Source organism: Acanthochromis polyacanthus, chromosome 4 (genome assembly GCF_021347895.1).
Source record: "Acanthochromis polyacanthus isolate Apoly-LR-REF ecotype Palm Island chromosome 4, KAUST_Apoly_ChrSc, whole genome shotgun sequence".
NCBI lineage: Eukaryota > Metazoa > Chordata > Actinopteri > Pomacentridae > Acanthochromis > Acanthochromis polyacanthus.
Genome location: NC_067116.1, coordinates 10,124,925 through 10,145,325, shown reverse-complemented (window position 1 = coordinate 10,145,325; position 20,401 = coordinate 10,124,925). Strand labels below are relative to the sequence as shown.

Here is a 20,401-nt window from a genome sequence, read left to right as displayed (position 1 = left end):
AGACAAAATATAGCGACAGAGGATGCCAAGCGCTGATAGACCACATGAAAACGAAAAACCATGCCAGGAAATTGTACGAAAAGCGCTCTAACCACCAAATGCCCAGCATTTTTTTCACCCGGGGGAGGGAAGAGACTCGACAACAGGACCAAACATACGGGATCAGTAGTGTGTACTTGCAACCATAGACATAATAAAGAGTAGACGCCGCTCGGGCTGCTGCGCAGCGAGAAATACGGCCGCCCTCTTGGTCCGATCACCCGCTCCACTCAGCGCTGTTTGACAGCGTATTTAATCCATCTTAAACTCTGAATATTAAACTGATTTTCACACGTTTTTATTTTTATTTTTTGCTGCAAATGTCATACATGTAGCTATGATACAGGACAAACGGTTCGGCGCATTTTAATATTCATAGAGGGATTAACAGTAATAGAATATTCTGATATTAAGGTCGACTGTAGACAGGTATTTTGCAAACACTGTAAACACACACACACACTAATATATGTTAGAGAAGCAGATAATGACAGTAAAGTCAATTAGCCTATTTTAATAATTTAAGAGACAATATATGATTACGCTATATATACATATATAAACAAAATACTGACTAATGAACACATATTTCTATATAAAACAATAAATAGAAATTATATATCAGAGAAAATGAATATATAGAAATCATAGATGGAGTATTAATATAATTCATTCATACATATATATTAAAAAGATATATCAGAAAATGATAATATAGATATATATATATTGTTTTATATAGAAATGTGTTCATTAGTCAGTATTTTGTTTATATATGTATATATGGCTAGAGCCAACAATGTACTCAGTAAGTTCTTAAATCTTTTTTTTTTTGAGTCATGATGAATGGTATCTTCTTCGTAGATTTTGAATTTCTGCTCCTTGTTAGTTTATCATATTACATATTGACTTAAATACATGTGTATATGATGAATATAATGACTTGTTTCTTTTATGTTTACTTGCTATTTTAGTCCACTTTTGACACTTAAATAACACTAAAACCCAGGAGCTTCGGGGGGCTTTGCCCCCCTTGTCCCCCCACCGGGTGCTGCCCTGGACCCGCTGACCCCCAGACCCCCGGCTGAATTTTTCAGATAATTTCACTTTCCTCAAATCACATCCTTAAATTAGTTTGCTCGGTTAATTCATTGTTTGTCTGTACATGAAACGTAACCTTTGAAGTTAGGCTACACACGTCAGTCATTTTACATGCTGTATTGAGAGATACGTTGTCATGGTTATAAATTAGAGCTAATAAGTTTGCAATTCATTTGGTGTGATATTGGTTAAAAATAAGCCGCTTTATGGGCAATGCTTTACTAGCAGTTGTTGCCAGCTATTTTAAGCTTTGTCATCTCAGTTTATGTGGAGAAGCTAACTGTCATATTTATCTGTGTATTTTTTACAGTTTCACATCCTTTGTACTCAAAAATGGCAAGCCTCCGCATTAAAGCTCCACTGCAAGAAGGACATGTCTTTGAGTCAAAAGTTTAGCTAGCTGTCTAGTTGAAACACAGACGTCTCAGCGAGGACAGCATAAGTAGCATGGAGGAAGTTGTACTGGATGTAAAATTTTCTAGACTGTGATAGCAGACACACAGGTTTACAACAAATTAAGTAATAACACAATTTGGATAGGGAAAGATGGCGATTTTGTGTTCGTGGAAATGGAAACTGAGTGGAAAGTGATCGTTTATGGGGAGTTTTGCAGGATAATTTTATGCAGATTCTTTCATAAATGACAATACAGATGCGTCTGCACACAGTTTTATAAAATTGATTAGATATTAATGTACGGTTTTTCTCATCTGTGTGCATGTAAACATAATAAATCACAAATGACAAGTATGATGTAGGTGTGAACATTTAATGCACTATAAAAAAAAACAAGCTTAGGCAACATTAATGCATGTGTGTGTGTGTGTATATATAATATATATATATATATATATATATATGGGATGCAGAGCAGCTGCTTGGAAATGGCTCTGTAGTGAGTGCTGTTTTGAGTGTAGTCTAAAGGAGGACTGCATTGAAACTGTAACGTAAATGAAAACAGTTTTATTAGGAGTTCTGTTGCATTGAAGTACAATATATGCGAGCATGTTTAAGACCAGGCATAAAACCTTCCTTTTGACAAATCTTATAGTTAGGGCTGACTCGGATGACCCTGAGGGGGTCAGTTGGAGTCCATATGTACAGAGTACAACTGACTTTGAGGTCCCTTAGTTCTGCCCCTAGTTACGCTGCTATTGGCATAGGCTGCTGAGGGACCTCTCTTGATGCACTGAGTCCTTCTCTAAATACACACGTGGACAAAATTGTTGGTACCCCTCAGTTAAAGAAGGAAAAACCCACAATTCTCAATGAAATCACTTGAAACTCACAAAAGTAACAATAAATAAAAATTTATTGAAAATTAAAAAATCAAAAACAGCCATTACTTTTGAATTGTTGATTAACATAATTATTTAAAAAAAACAAACTAATGAAACAGGCCTGGACAAAAATGATGGTACCTCTATAAAAGATTGAAAACTATTTGACCAGAGTGACATGATTAACTCAGGTGTGTCATTTAATTGACATCACAGGTGTTTCCAAACTCATAATCAGTCAGTCTGCCTATTTAAAGGGAGACAAGTAGTCACCCTGCTGTTTGGTGAAAAGGTGTGTACCACACTGAACATGGACAACAGAAAGCGAAGGAGAGAATTGTCCCAGGACATCCGAAAAAAAATTATAGACAAACATCTTAAAGGTAAAGGCTATAAGACCATCTCTAAACAGCTTGAAGTTCCTGTGACAACAGTGGCTCATATTATTCAGAAGTTCAAGACCCACGGGACAGTAGCCAACCTCCCTGGACGTGGCCGCAAGAGGAAAATTGATGACAAATTGAAGAGAAGGATCGTTCGAATTGTATCCAAAGAGCCCAGAGCAACCTCCAAAGAAATTAAAGGTGAACTCCAAGGCCAAGGTACATCAGTGTCAGATCGCACCATTCGTCGTTGTTTGAGCCAAAGTGGACTTCATGGGAGACGACCAAGGAGGACACCACTGCTGAAAAAAACTCATAAAAAAGCCAGACTGGAATTTGCAAAAATGCATGTTGACAAGCCACAAAGCTTCTGGGAGAATGTCCTTTGGACAGATGAGACCAAACTGGAGCTTTTTGGTAAGGCACATCAACTCTATGTTCATAGACTCAAAAACCAAGCATACGAAGAAAAGAACACTGTCCCTACGGTGAAACATGGAGGAGGCTCAGTAATGTTTTGGGGCTGCTTTGCTGCATCTGACACAGGGTGTCTTGAAAGTGTGCAAGGTACGATGAAATCTGAAGACTATCAAGGCATTCTGGAGAGAAATGTGCTGCCTAGTGTCAGAAAGCTTGGTCTCAGTCGCAGGTCATGGGTCTTCCAACAGGACAACGATCCAAAACACACAGCCAAAAACACCCAAGAATGGCTGAGAGAAAAGCGTTGGACTATTCTAAAGTGGCCTCTATGAGCCCAGATCTGAATCCCATTGAACATATGTGGAAGGAGCTGAAACATGCCATTTGGAGAAGACACCCATCAAACCTGAGACAACTGGAGCTGTTTGCTCATGAGGAGTGGGCCAAAATACCTATTGACAGCTGCAGAACGCTCATTGACAAATACAGAAATCGTTTAATTGCAGTGATTGCCTCAAAAGGATGTGCAACAAAATATTAAGTTATGGGTACCATCATTTTTGTCCAGCCCTATTTCATTAGTTTGTTTTTTTTAATAATTATGTTAATCAACAATTCAAAAGTGATGGCTGATTTTGATTTAATTTTCAATAAATTTTTATTTATTGTTACTTTTGTGAGTTTCAAGTGATTTCAGTGAGAATTGTGGGTTTTTCCTTCTTTAACTGAGGGGTACCAACAATTTTGTCCACGTGTGTACCTGTGCATTTACTATATATACTGTTTTGCAATGCATTCACTGTTTCCTCCTGTGTCTTTTCTCTGAGTGTTCCTAGTCCCAGAGCTTGATGCTTCTGATCTGTGGTTGCTGTCCCACCAACTGGTTTAGTGTCCATCATGACCACTGTGGGATGCTGCTGCTGACCTTCCTTCAGCCCACTGCTTCCAGTTGCTCATTTCCACTGATCTACTCTGCATCGCCCTTACTATACTTGATATGCTCATCTACACACTGTTTGCATCTTACTTACCAGCTATACATATAGCATATTTAATGCCAGAGCCTTACACCAAAACAGTAATCTTATGAATCAGTTTCTAGGTTAGCTTGTACTTTATATGTATCATCTATCTTATCATGCATGTATCCAATTGTGTATTATATGTTCCTCACCCCCTCTTCTCCTGTCCCTCTCCTTCTCGCTCTCCCTCCCCCATCCCCTCTACATCTTCTGCCCTTCTCAACCTGCCAGCCAGTGGCAGATGGGTCCCCATGTACAAAGAGCCCGGTTCTGCTCAAGTTTCTTTCCTTTAAAAGAGTTTTTTTTCTTGCCACTGTCACTTTAGGGCTTGCTCTGGGGGCTCAGGCATATGGAGTCTGTCAAGCATCTTGGGACAATTTGAACCGTAATTGGCACTATATAAATAAAACTGAATTGTCTGTATAATTAGACTGATTGATGAGAATGAGATAAACAAGTTACATTAGCTGGGAGTTGTAACATGCAAGCATTCAACCACCTAAACCAGTTTACAGGGCTTTAAAAAAAAAAAAAAAAAAATTGTGTAGCCCACACTCCCATTTGAACTGTTTGAGATACTATGAACAGTAGGTACAAAGATAACTATGGCTCTTTAAATTCCTCAGTTCAGGAGCCAATATATTCACTCTACAGAGGTAAATATGAGAATGCCTTTCTGCAGGTTTCCTGAGATACGTTACTTCAATCTCTAGATATTCATCATCTAAGGGGAATGTGGCTGTATAAAGGTCAGCATTATAACTTGTGACAGAGATGGTGAAGACCTTCAACTCTGTGCTATCTTCAATTTCCAGACCAACCTCATACCCATCAGTTCAAGTGTTATTGTTGCAAATTTCTGTGGTGTATTGATGAGATGGACACAGGGGTACCGTTTATCCACTTGAACAGGACCTCATTCACAGATATAAGTAAATGCATCCCCCATGCAACAAATACATGATCAAGATACCAGAAAATCTTTGAAGTGAATGCTTTTCCAAATGATTGGGAAGTTTCCCTTTTTCATAAGCATGCTCCTTAATGTAGAAAGCTGCTGTTCTTGATGCACTGATAACAGTGAATATATTTATGTGTGCATGGATCACCACTAAAATCAGTCGTAGTTTGTTCTCCCGCTCCTCTCAAAGAAATTAATACTACTGCTAATGTTTTTGGATATGCTATTGTTTAAATCAGTACGGTTGAAAACCTGGTACCACTTAAAGAAAGAAAATATTTGTCTTTAGAAAAGGTAGCATTTTCTGGGAAAGTTGGATAGTTTTAACAGTCTGCTCTACCTGTCTGTTCTTGTCAAGTGATCCTCCCTGAGGACAAACCTGAACCTTCCAAACTATGTGGCAGTGAGCAGCCACACCTTAAAATATATCAAGCATATGACAGCTTAAGTTATAAAACCATAGATGAAACCAGGGGAGGAGGAGAAGGGGCTGCACATTGAGGACTTGTGTGCAGATGTGAAGGGAGGGGGGATGAAACTGACATAGGTGTGTCTTTGAAAATATTATTTATTGCTCATCTGTTTTTTCTTCTTGGCCACGTAACTCAAAGTCCTCAGCTCATACAAAGAGTAACAACGGGCTGGCATATGCTGTTGATTTCCTGCAGTTATGGCTAGGATTTCCCTCGCAGAAGTGGGTCTGCTGCTCCTGTTATTGGGGGCTTTGGTGAGTATTCACCCTGAAGCTATACTCTTATTCTTCTCCTTCACACACACCGGACATTCTGCAGGGACAATGTTGTTACTGGAGCAGGATTAATTTCAGTGGACTAGGCTTTACTTTATTAAATGTAATTACTGATGATAATTTAAGTAGATATGATGCATGCTTTCTCAACTTTTTTTTTTTTTTTTTTTTTTAAAGTCACAATACATATAAACTGTGACATTCCTAAATAATGCATTGATAAACACAACAATGGCCAATTGGTACAGCTGTCAGAGTTGAAAACAGAAAAAACAAGCCAAATCCAGAATCTAAATAACATTTGAAAATGAGTAGGATGAAGTTTAACTTCTTAGCTCTGACCTGCTTCACATCTTGTCTATACATCTCATATTTTAGTGTCTGCTGTTTGCATCAAACCTTATATTGTTATATGTTGTAGAAACCCCAAGAATGCATTTAGCGTTCACAATATTATATTTTTTCAAGCAGTCTTTTATATTTTCTTAAATTGTTTTATCGTTGGACTCACTTTGAGCTCAGCCTCCAGATCGTTCCATAAGTGTACACAAACCGATAAATCCACTCTTCATGGTGGTACAAGCAAATGGATTTTTAAAGCAGTAAAATGACTTCTAAATTCATGGTTCACAGTGTTCTGAATGCTTCTGAACAGTTGTATGTTATCAGGGAGTAGCTTGTTTGCTTTGGATATTATTTGCACTATATTAAACTGTGTTCATTAGATCTTATATTACGTTCTATCCTAATAGCTTTTTTCCCCTAACATGTTTACTGGATACAATGTAGTATTATCTGTGCTACCCACACTTCTGAACAGTAGATCAAGTACAGTAAAAACAGTGAGCAGTATAATGTGTAGGAGGCTTTTGAATTCAGAATGTGTCTTGTCCTTCATGGTATATTTTATGAGGTTTTCAGCTATGTTTGTGATCCAGTACAGAAGCCAGAAATTCATTTTCATTTACTCTTTCAATATTAGAGTTATCAATTTATCTGAATTACAGTTTATTGTAGGATTTCCAAACAGAATAAATTTTCATTTTTCAGAAAAAAAATTAAAATATTTTTCACTGTTTTACTTTTACCATTTCATTGAATTTTGATTTAGTATCTCCAAGTTGTCACCTGAGCAAAAAAAAAAAAAAAAAACTACCTGCAAAAGCCACAAATTTCATTTCCCTGAGACCTTGCACAAATCATTAATATAGACAGTACACAGTTTTTGTCCAAGCAACATCTAAAAGACTTTACTTCTGTTGTCCAATCAGCACAAGTTGTTGCCTGTCACTAGCATAACTTTTCAGCCAGTTCAACGCTACTCCTGTTATGCTATACCGTTCTGTTTATTAATTTGTATTTTATGATTTAGAGTATCAAATGGTTTTTTTTTTTTTTAAAGTCCTAAAAGATAAATCCTTCCAAAAATTTCATCTTGTTAATATAAGTTATTTCTTCTGTGAAATGGTTTGCCTTAGTGGTATTCAAAATAAACAATGTTTCAGTCTTATAGAAGTAAATATATTTCCATAGCCGATTAACTTTACACATGCTTGCGTTTGAGTTCCTTTGTCCATTGATTCGCTTTACAATTAACGGCAAACCGTCTTCAATAATACAGCATTTGAAAACCATGACCTGTCCGTTTTCCTTTTAAAACTTACTACAAAGCAGTTTTTCCATGTTGTGATAAATTTACTTTGTTTTTTTTTTTATAACTCTAGATCTATTTTTGTTAACCAGTAATAATAATGATTAATGGAAGGCAAGTAGAGGCAGTTTTGTTTAATATAGCCCAAAATTCCTAATTTAAAAAAGGCAATTCCTTTTGACACAATGTACACAGAAATCAAAAACATAAATACTCAAAAAAAATTTATTTTTTTTAAATATTGAATTTACACTTTTTATTTTATTTATTTTTTTAGACAGTCTCAGGACAACAGTGGGCTAAAATATTTTTAATTTTTAGAAGTTACTCTGAAGACTATACTTGCTTTTGTCAGGCTGGATAATCCACACAGTAAAGCCTTACTCACCTTTAGCAAAAACATGAGGGTGGAAACAAACTTTGCACATGTTCTCAACTAGACCAACTGGAATTGCACATTATGGGCTCTGAACCCTGAGGGCCTCCAGCTGTATGGCTTTCTTAAAAACAACATGGGCAGCAGAGAACTGAGAAACTCTTGATGTAGGCACAAGCAGGAAACCTGGGTAACAGTAGCAATCAAAACTAGTAAAATGCAAAATTAGGAATAGTATGAAAGCATAAGATAAAAGGTGAATAAATGTAAACAAGCAAAGTGGAAGTAAAATAAGCTTAAATTAAAAACTTGAATTGCCCTAAGCATAAAACAGAGTCAAGCATTTGATTGTTTTACTTGTTTATTCAGGTTGCTGGTGCACACTGTGTAAGACTGGATTTTTCGTTGTCATTAAAAACAACCAGTAACTGAAACCTAATGTAATTATTTTAGCATCTTTTGTAAAAGTCCACATTATGGGACAATAACTTAGAGTAATGTACAGAACTAAAAAAAAAAAAAAAAAAACAACAACCCAGAAAGGGCCTTGTAAAGAAATTAAACATGAAGTCTATCAAGCCTTACAGAGAAAAGAATCACCTGACCTCACCATTTTTACTGAATAGACTGACTTTCATTAAGAGTCATTAAATACTACTGCAACTGGCTGCAAACTAAAATAGAAGAGGGAAACTTACAAAATAAATGCACTCTCAAGTAGCTAAAAGAAAAAAGAAAAAGAAATTAAAGATCCTTTAGGGTTACCCTTACATAACTAATCCTCTATATCTTAACATATTTCTTCTTCAGCTTTAAGCTTTGAAATAGGACAGTACACCACAAATATTTTCAAAAAAAAAGATACACAATATTCATTGAAGTACATCATTAGGAAAACTAGCTGAACTGTGCCATTATTGTCAGATAGCTCTCAGTAGTCCTAGATGGCTTCTCACTGGTCATGAGGGGGGCAGGGTTAGAGTCAACCGTGGACAACTTTACAAGCTGGCTAGTCACACTTAGCCAACCTGTTCATTCTACAGCACAGTATGGTCTGCAAATTTACCTGCCCAATTTAAATGTTAAGGCTAAGACTCTACATTACTATATTTTGTATACATTAAATTATTCATTCCTTTTACATTTGTCTTTTTACAGTTTAATAGATGGGCAACACTGGTTTATAAGATAACTGTTTATTGCATCATTAATATAACATGATTACAAGGGGATTTTTTTTAATGTATGCCAACATTTTGGTCACACACAGAGCAGTCTTTGTTTTTTAAAGTCAATCAGTAAATATGAATCCATAGATTTATTCATGAAAATCATCATTTAGTGTTTGTTTAGTTCAGTACTTTTGGCTGTTAGGGAACTACAATTTCATTTTTTCCCCTGAGGTCTCTGGTGTATCTACAGAGAACATGCTTTTTTCAGCCATACATTTCATTCATCTGTCTCATCTAGTGCAAGTCCCAGAAGCATATTTTTGCACTTCAAGTCTATTTTCATGCATTTTATGTTGATAAATATGAGCGCCTCCTGTATAGACAGCATAACCAACAACACTGCTTATAATAATCGCCTGTCTGGCTTTAGGTGGTCAACGCTGAGGCAAGTGAAAAGAGTGAGAAGACACTGAGAAGGAAGAAGAGAGAGTGGATCCATCCTCCTTGCAAGCTGAAAGAGAACACCGACTACTCAGATTTACCATTCATTGCAAAGGTCATTTGACTTTTACTCATTAAAAGATCATGTCATGCAATACCATGGCCTCCTGATGTATTTAAAATAATAATAATTATGATTATACTTGAATAGAGTCTGTGTCAGTTATTCTAGTCCTCATCTTTGCTTCTTTAGAGAATTTTGCCCAAAGCTACAGAATGATGGATGCTCCCAAAGATTTGCTTTTTGATGGTGTGAAAAGAGTCAAAACTTCTTTTGGACAGGATACTATTTTGTCTTAGCATAGCAAAAAGCTTGGATTTCTTGCAATCTCTGCCATTACAAATGTGAATTCCAACTAAAGGACATTTTCTTTTGGTAAAGTGTTTTGTTAAAAAGCAAAATGTCTGGGTTCCAAATGCCTGCAATGCTAGTAGCAGGCTAAAGGTGTCACATGGCAGGCAGGCTAGAACCCAGAGTGCAGGCACCACAGGAGGCAGACTGATGTTCAAAACAAGGATTTATGAAACATACAGCTTGACTTACAGGATAACTGTCCAAGCGAGGGGGGCAGCAGACCAGAACCAAGGCAGGGTGGCTGATAGGGAGTCAGCAATAATGAACCAGCAGGGAATGACGGGGCAAGCCAGGCTTTATTTGCAGCTGATGGCCAATTGAATCCAGCTGCGTTCCCCTTCGCAGCTGGAGTCCATGAGCCTGATCGCTGACACACTCAGAGATGCAGCACAGAGGGGGGCAGGACAGAGAAAGAGAGCAGGAGACAGGAGAGAGAGCAAAAGGAAAAGCTGTCAGGAGGGGAGAGAGAAGATAAGGAAGCAAGAAATTAGGAGAAAAGGAGGGAGAGAGAGAGGAAAGAAGAAGGTAGACAGGGGACCATGGCTGAACTGTGATAAAAGGTTTTTAAAATTTCTGCAACATGTGGTTTCATATTTGTAATCACTTTATTTTGTATTTGTCATCAATTTATGGCTTCTTCTTAAAGCAGTACTGAAAAGTTTTTTAAGTGTTTTCTGAAATGTACTCTCCATGTTTAATTTTTTTAGATTCGCTCTGATAAATCAAAACATGCAAAGGTGGAATATTACCTCTCTGGACCAGGAGCTAACAAACCACCCTACAACCTGTTTGAGGTGAATCATGAAACTGGGTTTGTACGCATCAATGGTAAACTGGACCGGGAAAAAATTCCATCCTACAATGTAAGTCTTTCTTTAAAGGGGACATGCTTTTACTGATATTCTCTGTTCATGACAAAAGTTCCCAACCTTGAGGTGAATGTATTTTAAAAATGTGGGCTACGCTTCAGTGCGTCGTAGGTGTACCGCCGGCGGTACACCTACTAATTTGCATAGGAATTTCAAGAATGTCCGACGGCTGCAAACACGATTATACAAACACTATACGCCGATGGAAAGCTTAGATTCTCATGAATCCGCCGGTATAAACCACTTTCAGATGTGATTACCACAGCGGGTGAGAAAAACACATTTGTCCGACAAAAACAAATACTCATCCATCCGTTCTCTATACACGGCTTCAACGCACACAGCGCGACTCACATTTCTGGGTTCATTATTACACACAGAAAAAAATATTCCACAAAAAACGGCCATAATCCAACCTTCTACATCCAGATGACACAAGCCAGTAAACTATTTTGTCCAAAACATGTCCTGAAGTCGGTATAAAATCCACGAATCGGTCGTTTTCAAGGAAATGCACCTCGCGATGTGCGTCCAATATTCCCTGTATTTTTCGTAATTTTTTTAATTTAAAAATAGAATAGTAGCGATTTTTTGTACTGAAAACGGCTGGAATTGACTGAAGCTTAAAGGGTTAAACCACTGTCCAGATTTCTCTTTATTGAGCATAAAATTCCTGTATCTTGCTAGAGCCACTTACTCTAACTATGACTCTAAAAGTTGTTAGTTATGATGAAAGCTAGCCAAACCTTCTGTTGTTGACTGCAGAAATGAAAACATGTACTCCAAGCATCTGATGAAATGAAGACCTAGTGAGTTCCTTTTGTTTTTGATTGTAATGTACCCACAACAGGAAAATTCTTCAGAGCATGTCTTACATTGTCATGCTTAGGGACAATTAGACATTATAAAAATTAGATTTTTAACCAACAGACAATGACTGGATGGGTTAGTGTGGTTTCATGTCACCTTTAGTGCTTCAGCACAACTTATCCTCTGACAACTTATCTGCTATTATCTACTTTTCTTCTGTTTGCTTCACGTCCTCTCTCTCTGCTCACATTCTATATATTTTTCTTCAATGCAGCAGCTACAAAAGACAGTTTTGGCCTCTATAGCTAATATCCCTGTGCACAACAGAAATGATTTTTTTATATAAGTCACTCGTAATTGTTTCAAGGCTTGACATTTCGCGTAGTGAAGGGTGTGGCAACTTTGAGTGCTGGGTGTCATGATAGAATAGTCCATGGCTTAGAGATGTGTGCATGGCCTGCCTCAGCTCCACTTACCCTCCACATCTTTATTTTAGGATTAGTGGTAGTTAGGAAGACTCAGACATTGCCTAGATGATGATGGCCAAAGCCACCACAATGCGCTTTGAAATTGCTTTCCAGAAAACCTATGGTTGATGTCACATGGGTTTCATCCATCTTTTTTTATTTAGTCAATAATCTCAAAAATCTAACTGTAAAGATTTGTGACTCTCCCTTGCACAGTTGGGACAACAAAACAAACAAACAAGTTGCTGTTTGGCCTTGAACACTACTGATTACTCAGTTTTAAGCCTTTGGTGTGTGTGTGTGTGTGTGTGTGTGTCTTGCTATCATTGTGGGGACATACCATTGACTCCCATTCATATCTAACCCCTAACCCTTACCCTAACCCTAACCTTAACCAAACCCTAACCCTAACCAAAACAATGGCTAACCCTAAAAAAACGTTTTTGAACTTTTACTTTTTTCAGTGACAACAACATGGCCAAGAAAACATTGTTCAAACTTGTGGGGACCGAAATGAGGTCCCCACAAGTGACATAGTTTTCGGTTTTCCTACAGTTGTGGGGACATTTGGTCCCCACAATATAGCAAAAACATGGGCACACACACACACACACACACACACACGTGTGTGTGTGTGTGTGTGTGTGTGTGTACGTGTTTATCTATACCGGTGGGGACCCGGTGGGGACTTCAACCTGACTATGTGCTACATAGGTGGGGACTCGTCTCACGGTGGGGACCTAAAATGAGGTCCCCACGGGTGGCAACAGCGTTTTCTTGGCCATGTTGTTGTTACTAAAAAATGTAAAAGTGCAAAAACGTTTCTTTAGAGTTATGCATTGTTTTGGTGAAGGTTAAGGTTAGGGTAGGGTAAGGATTAGGGGTTAGATATGAATGGGAGTCAATGGTATGTCCCCACAGGGATATAAGAACCAGATGTGTGTATGCATGCACGCACAGGTGTGGTGTGTGGGTAAGTCCCACCGGTATAGGTAAACATGTACATACACACACACACACACACAGATTTTTACTTCATCTAATATTTCTGCCAAAATAGAAAAAAATGACTCTTTTCATGGTTATCATTCAAGTATACAAAAACAGGAAAAACTGTCTACTTAAACATATATAATAATGTAAGGAGTCAGCACACCAAATTTGGTGTTGATAGGTATTTTCCTTCTGAAGATATTTGTTCCACAACATTTTTTGAATCTCCCCAAATCTGTTGCTACCATGGAAACTATAAAATGTGGCAGACTTAAGCTAAATGTAAAATGCTTCTACTAAATCTATCTTTCTTTGTGCCAAGTTTTGTGTTGATTGGTTGTATTGTTTAGCCTAGCCGCGCTAGACAACCCACGGCAACGAATTTAATTCTCTGCCAGGGTCGACAACAAAAACGACAACAGTCGTTGAGCTCCATTAGCACCGACTCTGAATAATTTTTCTGTTAACATGTCTGTAATATACTTGAGCTTCACCCATTGACTGTATAAATAAGGCTTCACCGAACTACCGCATCCTCTGATTTCCGGCGCTCTCGGAGCCTATTCGTTGCGCTGATTGGTTGTGTACCTACCCAATTGCTGCAGAGGGATTTGATAGACAACCTTTTAGCCCGCCTCCCTCCCTGTTGAGTGTCCCTAGACCCTTGTGCCTTCAGAACATGGGTCTAGCAGGGCTAGGCTATGTATTGTTTATAAATTATAACAAAATAAGTTGTTTAATAAATTAGGGTAGACTACCACTGGAGCAGCAATCAAGGGACACTAACAGCTTTTCCTGTAGTTGTTTTTTCTGGAATTGGAGTCACTGCTGTGCCTTCTTCAGTTGTATGAGGATGTGAAAAGCAGTGGCAATAGCATCCTCTGTAGACCTGTTGACTCTACAGGCAAACTGGTGTGGGATGAAGGTGAGCGGGAGGCTAGCTTTGATGTGCTGTAGGATCAGCCTCTCAAAGCATTTCATAACAGCCAGTGTGAGGCTACAGACAGTAGTCGTTCAGCCTCTTGATGACAGACTTAATTTAATGTTCAGATCTTTTTCACTACTTTTGCTCTGTTGGCCTGTTTCCATCATCAGATTGTGAACAACGATGATGTATAATTTTGATAATCTCACTGTCTGTCTGAGAATGTAATAGAAAGCCCTCATTGATATAAAAGTCTCATTCTGGGTTAATGAAAAACAAATATACTTATTTTCAGTGATTATACACTCATATGATTAGCAATTATTCCATTTCTGACAATATATCTCCCCAAATTCGACACATTTGATCTTTAAAAGACTAATTAACTTTTGACCTTGTCCTGTTGCTTTCATAATACATGCAGCTAACAGGTGTCGCTAGATTCACTAATGGTACCCCAGCAGAAGATGACATCCCACTGACTGTCACAGTCCTGGACCAGAATGACAACCCTCCTTACTTTGAGCTGCATACAGGGAACATCTCAGAGTCAAGCAAAGAAGGTAACTTGGCACTTTAGACACATATATTTTCCATCAGTTTCTTTCTGTGAGTGATGTGACACAATATCTTCTGCCACCTTGATTTCACATTACAGATTTATGTATTCATGGACTTCATCCTGCTTTTCTCTCTCTGGTTTTAAGTGGCCAGGAATAATATAATATGAATAATATGTCACATTTTGTGAGTTTACCAGCAAACCACAAGCATTTCAACTATTTGTCCAAAGACAAAGATTAATGACCCACACTGAAATATTACAATTGTTAGTGAAGCTGACATTGTCCAGAAGCATGTCCATTGTCAAGGGGAAACTCGTAGACCAGAGATTCCACATCAAGGATACACCCATTCCATTGGTGTCAGAACTGCCAGTGAAGAGCCTAGGGCGAGTTTACAACGCAAGCCTCAAAGACTCAGACCAGAGTGATCAGCTGAAGGAAGAAACCATCAAAGGCCTTATCAGTATAGACAAGACCTGGCTTCCTGGGAAGCTGAAACTGTGGTGCCTGCAGTTCGGATTGCTCCCCCGCTTGATGTGGCCTCTAACAGTGTACGAGATCCCTATGACTAAAGTCGAGAAACTGGAGAGGACAGTCAGTTCATACATAAAGAAGTGGCTTGGGCTCCCGCGTTGCCTCAGTAACATCGGTCTGTATGGACATGGTGCTCTGGAACTCCCCATTTCTAGCCTCACAGAGGAGTTTAAGTGCACCAAGGTGAGGCTGGATATGACCCTGACTGAGTCTCAAGATGATGCAATCCGAGCGGCTGCTCCCAAACTGGCAACTGGGAGAAAATGGATCCCATCTGAGGCCGTGCAGCAAGCAAAATCTGCTCTCAGGTATGGTGACATCGTAGGGCAGGTGGAGTATGGAAGAGGTGGATTCGGACTCGGTACAAGTCGACCCACATGGCATAAGGCAAAATCAACTCAGAGGAGAAAGTTGGTAGTGGCTCAGGTGCGGCAACAAGAGGAGGCAGACAGATGCGCAAGAGCAGTCGCACAGTCCAAACAGGGCCAGTGGACTAACTGGGAAAATCTGGAACATTGTAAGCTCACGTGGAAGGATCTTTGGGAAATGGAAGGAAGCCAGATTAGCTTCATCATCAGAGCCACCTATGATGTTCTTCCCTCACCCAAGAACCTAAGCCAGTGGCTTGGAGAAGATCCCTCCTGTCCACTCTGTCAAATCCCTGCAACTCTGAGGCTTATCCTCACCGGCTGCAACACCAGTTTGTCCCAAGGTCGCTACACCTGGAGACACAACCAGGTCCTTAGACAACTGGCGATCGCCCTGGAAGAAAGAAGAACTTCCAATAATGCCCTCCCTCCCCGATTGCCTGGTTATGCAAATACCACCTCATTCGTAAAAGCAGGACATCTCCCAGCAAAACCATCTGCAAGAGTGATGGCAACCCTTCTGGATTCTGCCAGGGACTGGAGGATGCAGGTCGACCTAGACCAGAAACTTATCTTTCCACCTGAGATTGTTACAACTAGTCTCAGGCCGGACCTGGTCTTGTGGTCATCCTCCCAGAAGTCTGTGTGCATTGTGGAACTGACTGTACCATGGGAGGCGGCAGTTGGGGAAGCATATGAGCGCAAACAGCTGAAGTATGCGGATATAGCAGCCGAGGCAGAGCAGCATGGCTGGCGTGCACAAGTGCTTCCGGTTGAGGTCGGATGTAAAGGTTTTGTTGCTACGTCCACAACCAAGCTTCTGAAGGGAATGGGAATGCGAGGACAGGCCTTCCGACGAGCTGTCAAATCCGTATCAGAGGCTGCAGAACGAAGCAGCAGGTGGATATGGATCAAGAGAAAGGACCCCAATTGGGCTGCGAGGTGACCATCCAGGGGTAACTGCAGAGGGGGGCACACCTGGGACGCTGGGTGTCGCCGTTAAGCCCGTTGGAGGTGTAGTGGGCTTAAATTAACGAAACACCAGTGAAGAGGGATGCCCACCTGAAGACCCCAGTGAAGTGTTTGCCCCTGGATGGTCACTTTTCACCCCCCACCCCCACCCCCTCCTACCAAGTGCCGATTAATCTAAGGGATTGTACCATCTAGTCCTATGAGCTCAATTGAGGAAACAAAAGGAAAAAACTTTTAAAAGAAGTGGCAGAAAAAGCGTGTCTAAATAAATGTTATTGCATTCTTACAGTGCGTCATATTGTTCATATGGTTTTACTTTAGCTCTGAATCAAAAATGATTAAAATCAATGAATAATTACAGAAGGATATTTTAGAATATCCATCTTAAAATGCAGTGGAGTGGAATAGGTAAAGCACAAAAAGAGGCACTAAAGTAGATGTATTCCTGTGTAAAATATAAAACTTTTATGACCCACTGGGGTCATTTATGTAGCCTAGCTTAGCTAGACTGTATTCCCGTTATAAGGGATATACGGGAATACGGTCGAGCCCTCCTCCATTGACACATTTTGACAGACTTTCAAGCTCCGAGCAGATCAGACCGAACCAATCAGAGCACCAGAGGCGGGAGTTAACGATGCGTCATCTTCAGGGCCGAGTTGGCGACCGCAACAGAGGTTTCTCTCGTGCGCTTTCCTCTGTTTTGCACGGGCTGAATTTGTCCTTAAAACCTCAACAAGAAGCAGCTCTTAAAGCTTTTCTTTTTAAAAAGGATGTATTTTTAATTCTGGCAGACTGTACGATAGAATGCGTAATGCTGCCCTCCACTGTTGAAAGGGAGAGCTTAGATTTTCCTCAGGGCCCCTGTACGGCGAAGGAAGCTGTTAAAACTACAAAACATCATGGCGGAAAGGCAATTGTTAGGTCGCTTAGTGATTGTGTCACACATGTGTTACGCTGATTGGCTCTCTCCAATTCAAGCTGTGATCGGTAGTCCCGCCTCTGGGCTAGATTTGGTTCAATGGAGCAGTTCCAGACTGACTTTATGTGTATTTGTAATACACAATATAAAGGCTGTCTGGTCCCCAGGCAATCATTTATGACCCCAGTGGGTCATTTTAGTCTGTAAAATAGCTTGGTTGATTTCGTAGATTTCGTATGGAGTGATGTCAGAGCATCTGTTGGGAGTGTAGGAGCAGGCTGATTGTTTCCATCTTCCCTGAGAAGAATCTCCCTGGTTGTAACTAGAATTGGATGAGGATTGTCTGATGTGGTTGGAGAATGGACAGAGACGTTGTCTCTTTTGGATGGGTGGCAAGGTTAATGGTGTTTCTGGAGCAATGCCGATCCCCTCATCTCTGATGACTCGTTGTGGATTAAGCTGATTGGAGGAGATCCGGACTGTGGTGAACCAGAATTTTCTAAAACTTTCAGACTTGCAGCATGGCTGAGCAATGCTGTGTGTTGTTCTGTGTACAAGAAGTGGGAATGAACAAGTGGGAGGGGCAGAGTGGTATAGACATACAACAGGAAGGTGAGTGATTCAGGTGTGGATCTGCTCCGGAACTTGAACTCAAGATTTTATCTCTTTTAAAATTCAGGCAAAAATTGGTACAGGGGTTATTAAAATTGGAATTGATATGGTTGTATTTTTAATTGATTTATGAACCAAAAACTGATATCAACCTTCAGATCAACTATCAAGATCTAATTCTATTTATTCACAAGATGTTTTCATAACTATAACTATTCTCCATCTTATGAAATTTTAACACAGTCTGCATATATTGTATGTATGTGGGTACTAGGTTTTATATATCTGTTTTATATATTTAATTATTTTGCTGAGATGGTCTGTTGTGATCCACTACAGGAACCTTTATAATGCAGATTGAGGGCATGGATGATGACGAACCTGAATCACTTAATGCAGAGATCGCTTATCGTATCCTTAGCCAGGAGCCAGAGGGCACAGGGAACATGTTCCGTCTAGATGAAAAGACAGGAAAGCTGTACGTCAAAGAGCCCACACTGGACAGAGAGGTAAAGCTGCCACGCACTGCATCCATAATAAGACATGATGCATCCTGTATATGCTTTAGCTTTCTTGTACAAGATCATTTTATTAATAATCTAGGTTTCATGACTGTATACCTGCCTGGCAAGGGGATGTAATGGTAGATCTTATTTTTAATTTACCCAGTCATTGAATTTTACGGGGATTAAACATTATTCACTCTTTGCACTCTTTGCCCATTAGAAACACTCACAGCATCCACCCTGTAAAGAGTGGAAGCATCCCATTCCCTCAATTAATGCTTTCCTCCTTCAGGTTACAACAACATAATTACATTTGTATACAGAAGAACAGAGAACTTAAAGTCTTTATGCTATCCAAAATCTAATAAGTAAGAATTGCCAAAAGTTTTACTGCCATGCTGTTTGCCTGATCTTCTCTCTGACCCTGAAAAGACAAGGGTGTCTTCACTTTTATCTAACCCATTAACTTTTGCCACAGCATGCATGCTATAATATATTCTATCTGCTTACAGTGGAATGAGTGTGTAATTCATGCTTCTGATTTGCTATTTTTCTCTGACAGACTCATGACTTCTACAAACTGGTTGTAGAGGGAACTGATATGGGAGGGGCAGCAGGGGGACTAAAAGGTACAGGAACTGTTGAGATCAAGATTCTGGACATCAATGACAACCTCCCTACTTTGGAAAAAACTGAGGTAAAACATGCCCCATTTGTACAGTGCACAGACACGCATGCACAAGCACGTGCGCGCACACACACACACACACACACACACACACACACTATGAAACAAAACTGACAGTATTACTGCAACTGTATGGTTCATGCTTAAAATCTCGTTCTGTTTGCAGTATGATGGCTCAGTGGATGAAAATGTTGCTGATGTAGTGGTGATGAGAATCAAAGCTCGGGACAAAGACCTTGAACACACAGACAATTGGCTGACAAAATTCACCATCGCCAAAGGAAATGAGGAAAATCTCTTTTCCATCGAGACAGACAATGAAACCAATGAGGGCATCCTGAAGTTGATCAAGGTATTGAGATTTGTGTGATGTGTCTTCAAACATTTTGAAGGTCCCATATTTTGCCCTCTTTTAGCAAAAATATTGACAGTCATACATAGTCCCCAGACTGTGTCTTTCATTTTTTCAGCTCAAAACATTGCAAAGATGGTTCATTTTATCACAACTGTACAAGCCCTGGTCTTAGCCCTGTTGTAGTGTCTGTTTCACTGTCCATAGCTTTAATTACAACTAAGATGCTTTCACTCCTCTCTATAGTTGATAGCACAGAGCAAAGCCCACACTTAAGCAACTCTTCCCTGGGCTGAAACTTCTGGTTTTAAAACTCTCAGCGGCCCGGGTTCGATTCCTGCCCGCGGCCCTTTGCTGCTAACCTTGCCAGCAAGTTGATTTCTCGTGATGTTTGTGAGTTCACAAATCTCTCAAGAAACCATCTTGCACCGCTCCCACATTCACTGTTCGTACAGAGCCAAGTTGGCACGGGCCATCACGCAGCAGTATTCGTGTGTGGGGCGGGATATCTGGGTGTAAAGATGACACCAAGTGCCAGTAGATCAAAACAAACATGGCAACGGAGGACAACGATCATGTAGATGCTGCTATTAAGTCAGTTTTAGCTGCATCTCCTATCGCTTCTTTGAAGGAAGAACAACGAGAGGCACTTTACGCATTTCTGGATGGTAAAGATGTTTGTGCTTTTTTACCTACGGGTTTTGGTAAGAGTTTAATCTACCAATTGGCTCCGCTCGTTGTGAAGATCCCGTGATTGGCTAAAAACAAACCTGTCAGGGGCGGGACATACTGTTGCATTGTCCAATCC

General features: G+C 39.8%; 1 protein-coding gene across 1 annotated transcript in view; it reads left to right on the top strand.

The window, feature by feature from the left end:
• The first annotated feature begins 3,933 nt into the window (after nucleotides 1–3,933).
• Nucleotides 3,934–20,401, top strand: part of LOC110970046 (desmoglein-4-like) — a 17,596-nt gene continuing 1,128 nt past the window's right edge. The window contains exons 1-7 of the mRNA XM_051947316.1: nucleotides 3,934–5,933; nucleotides 9,584–9,709; nucleotides 10,717–10,872; nucleotides 14,498–14,636; nucleotides 18,387–18,556; nucleotides 19,116–19,250; nucleotides 19,408–19,593. Of these exons, the coding sequence (XP_051803276.1) occupies nucleotides 5,877–5,933; nucleotides 9,584–9,709; nucleotides 10,717–10,872; nucleotides 14,498–14,636; nucleotides 18,387–18,556; nucleotides 19,116–19,250; nucleotides 19,408–19,593 (969 nt within the window). The 5' untranslated portion in view covers nucleotides 3,934–5,876. The remainder of the gene's footprint in view (nucleotides 5,934–9,583; nucleotides 9,710–10,716; nucleotides 10,873–14,497; nucleotides 14,637–18,386; nucleotides 18,557–19,115; nucleotides 19,251–19,407; nucleotides 19,594–20,401) is intronic.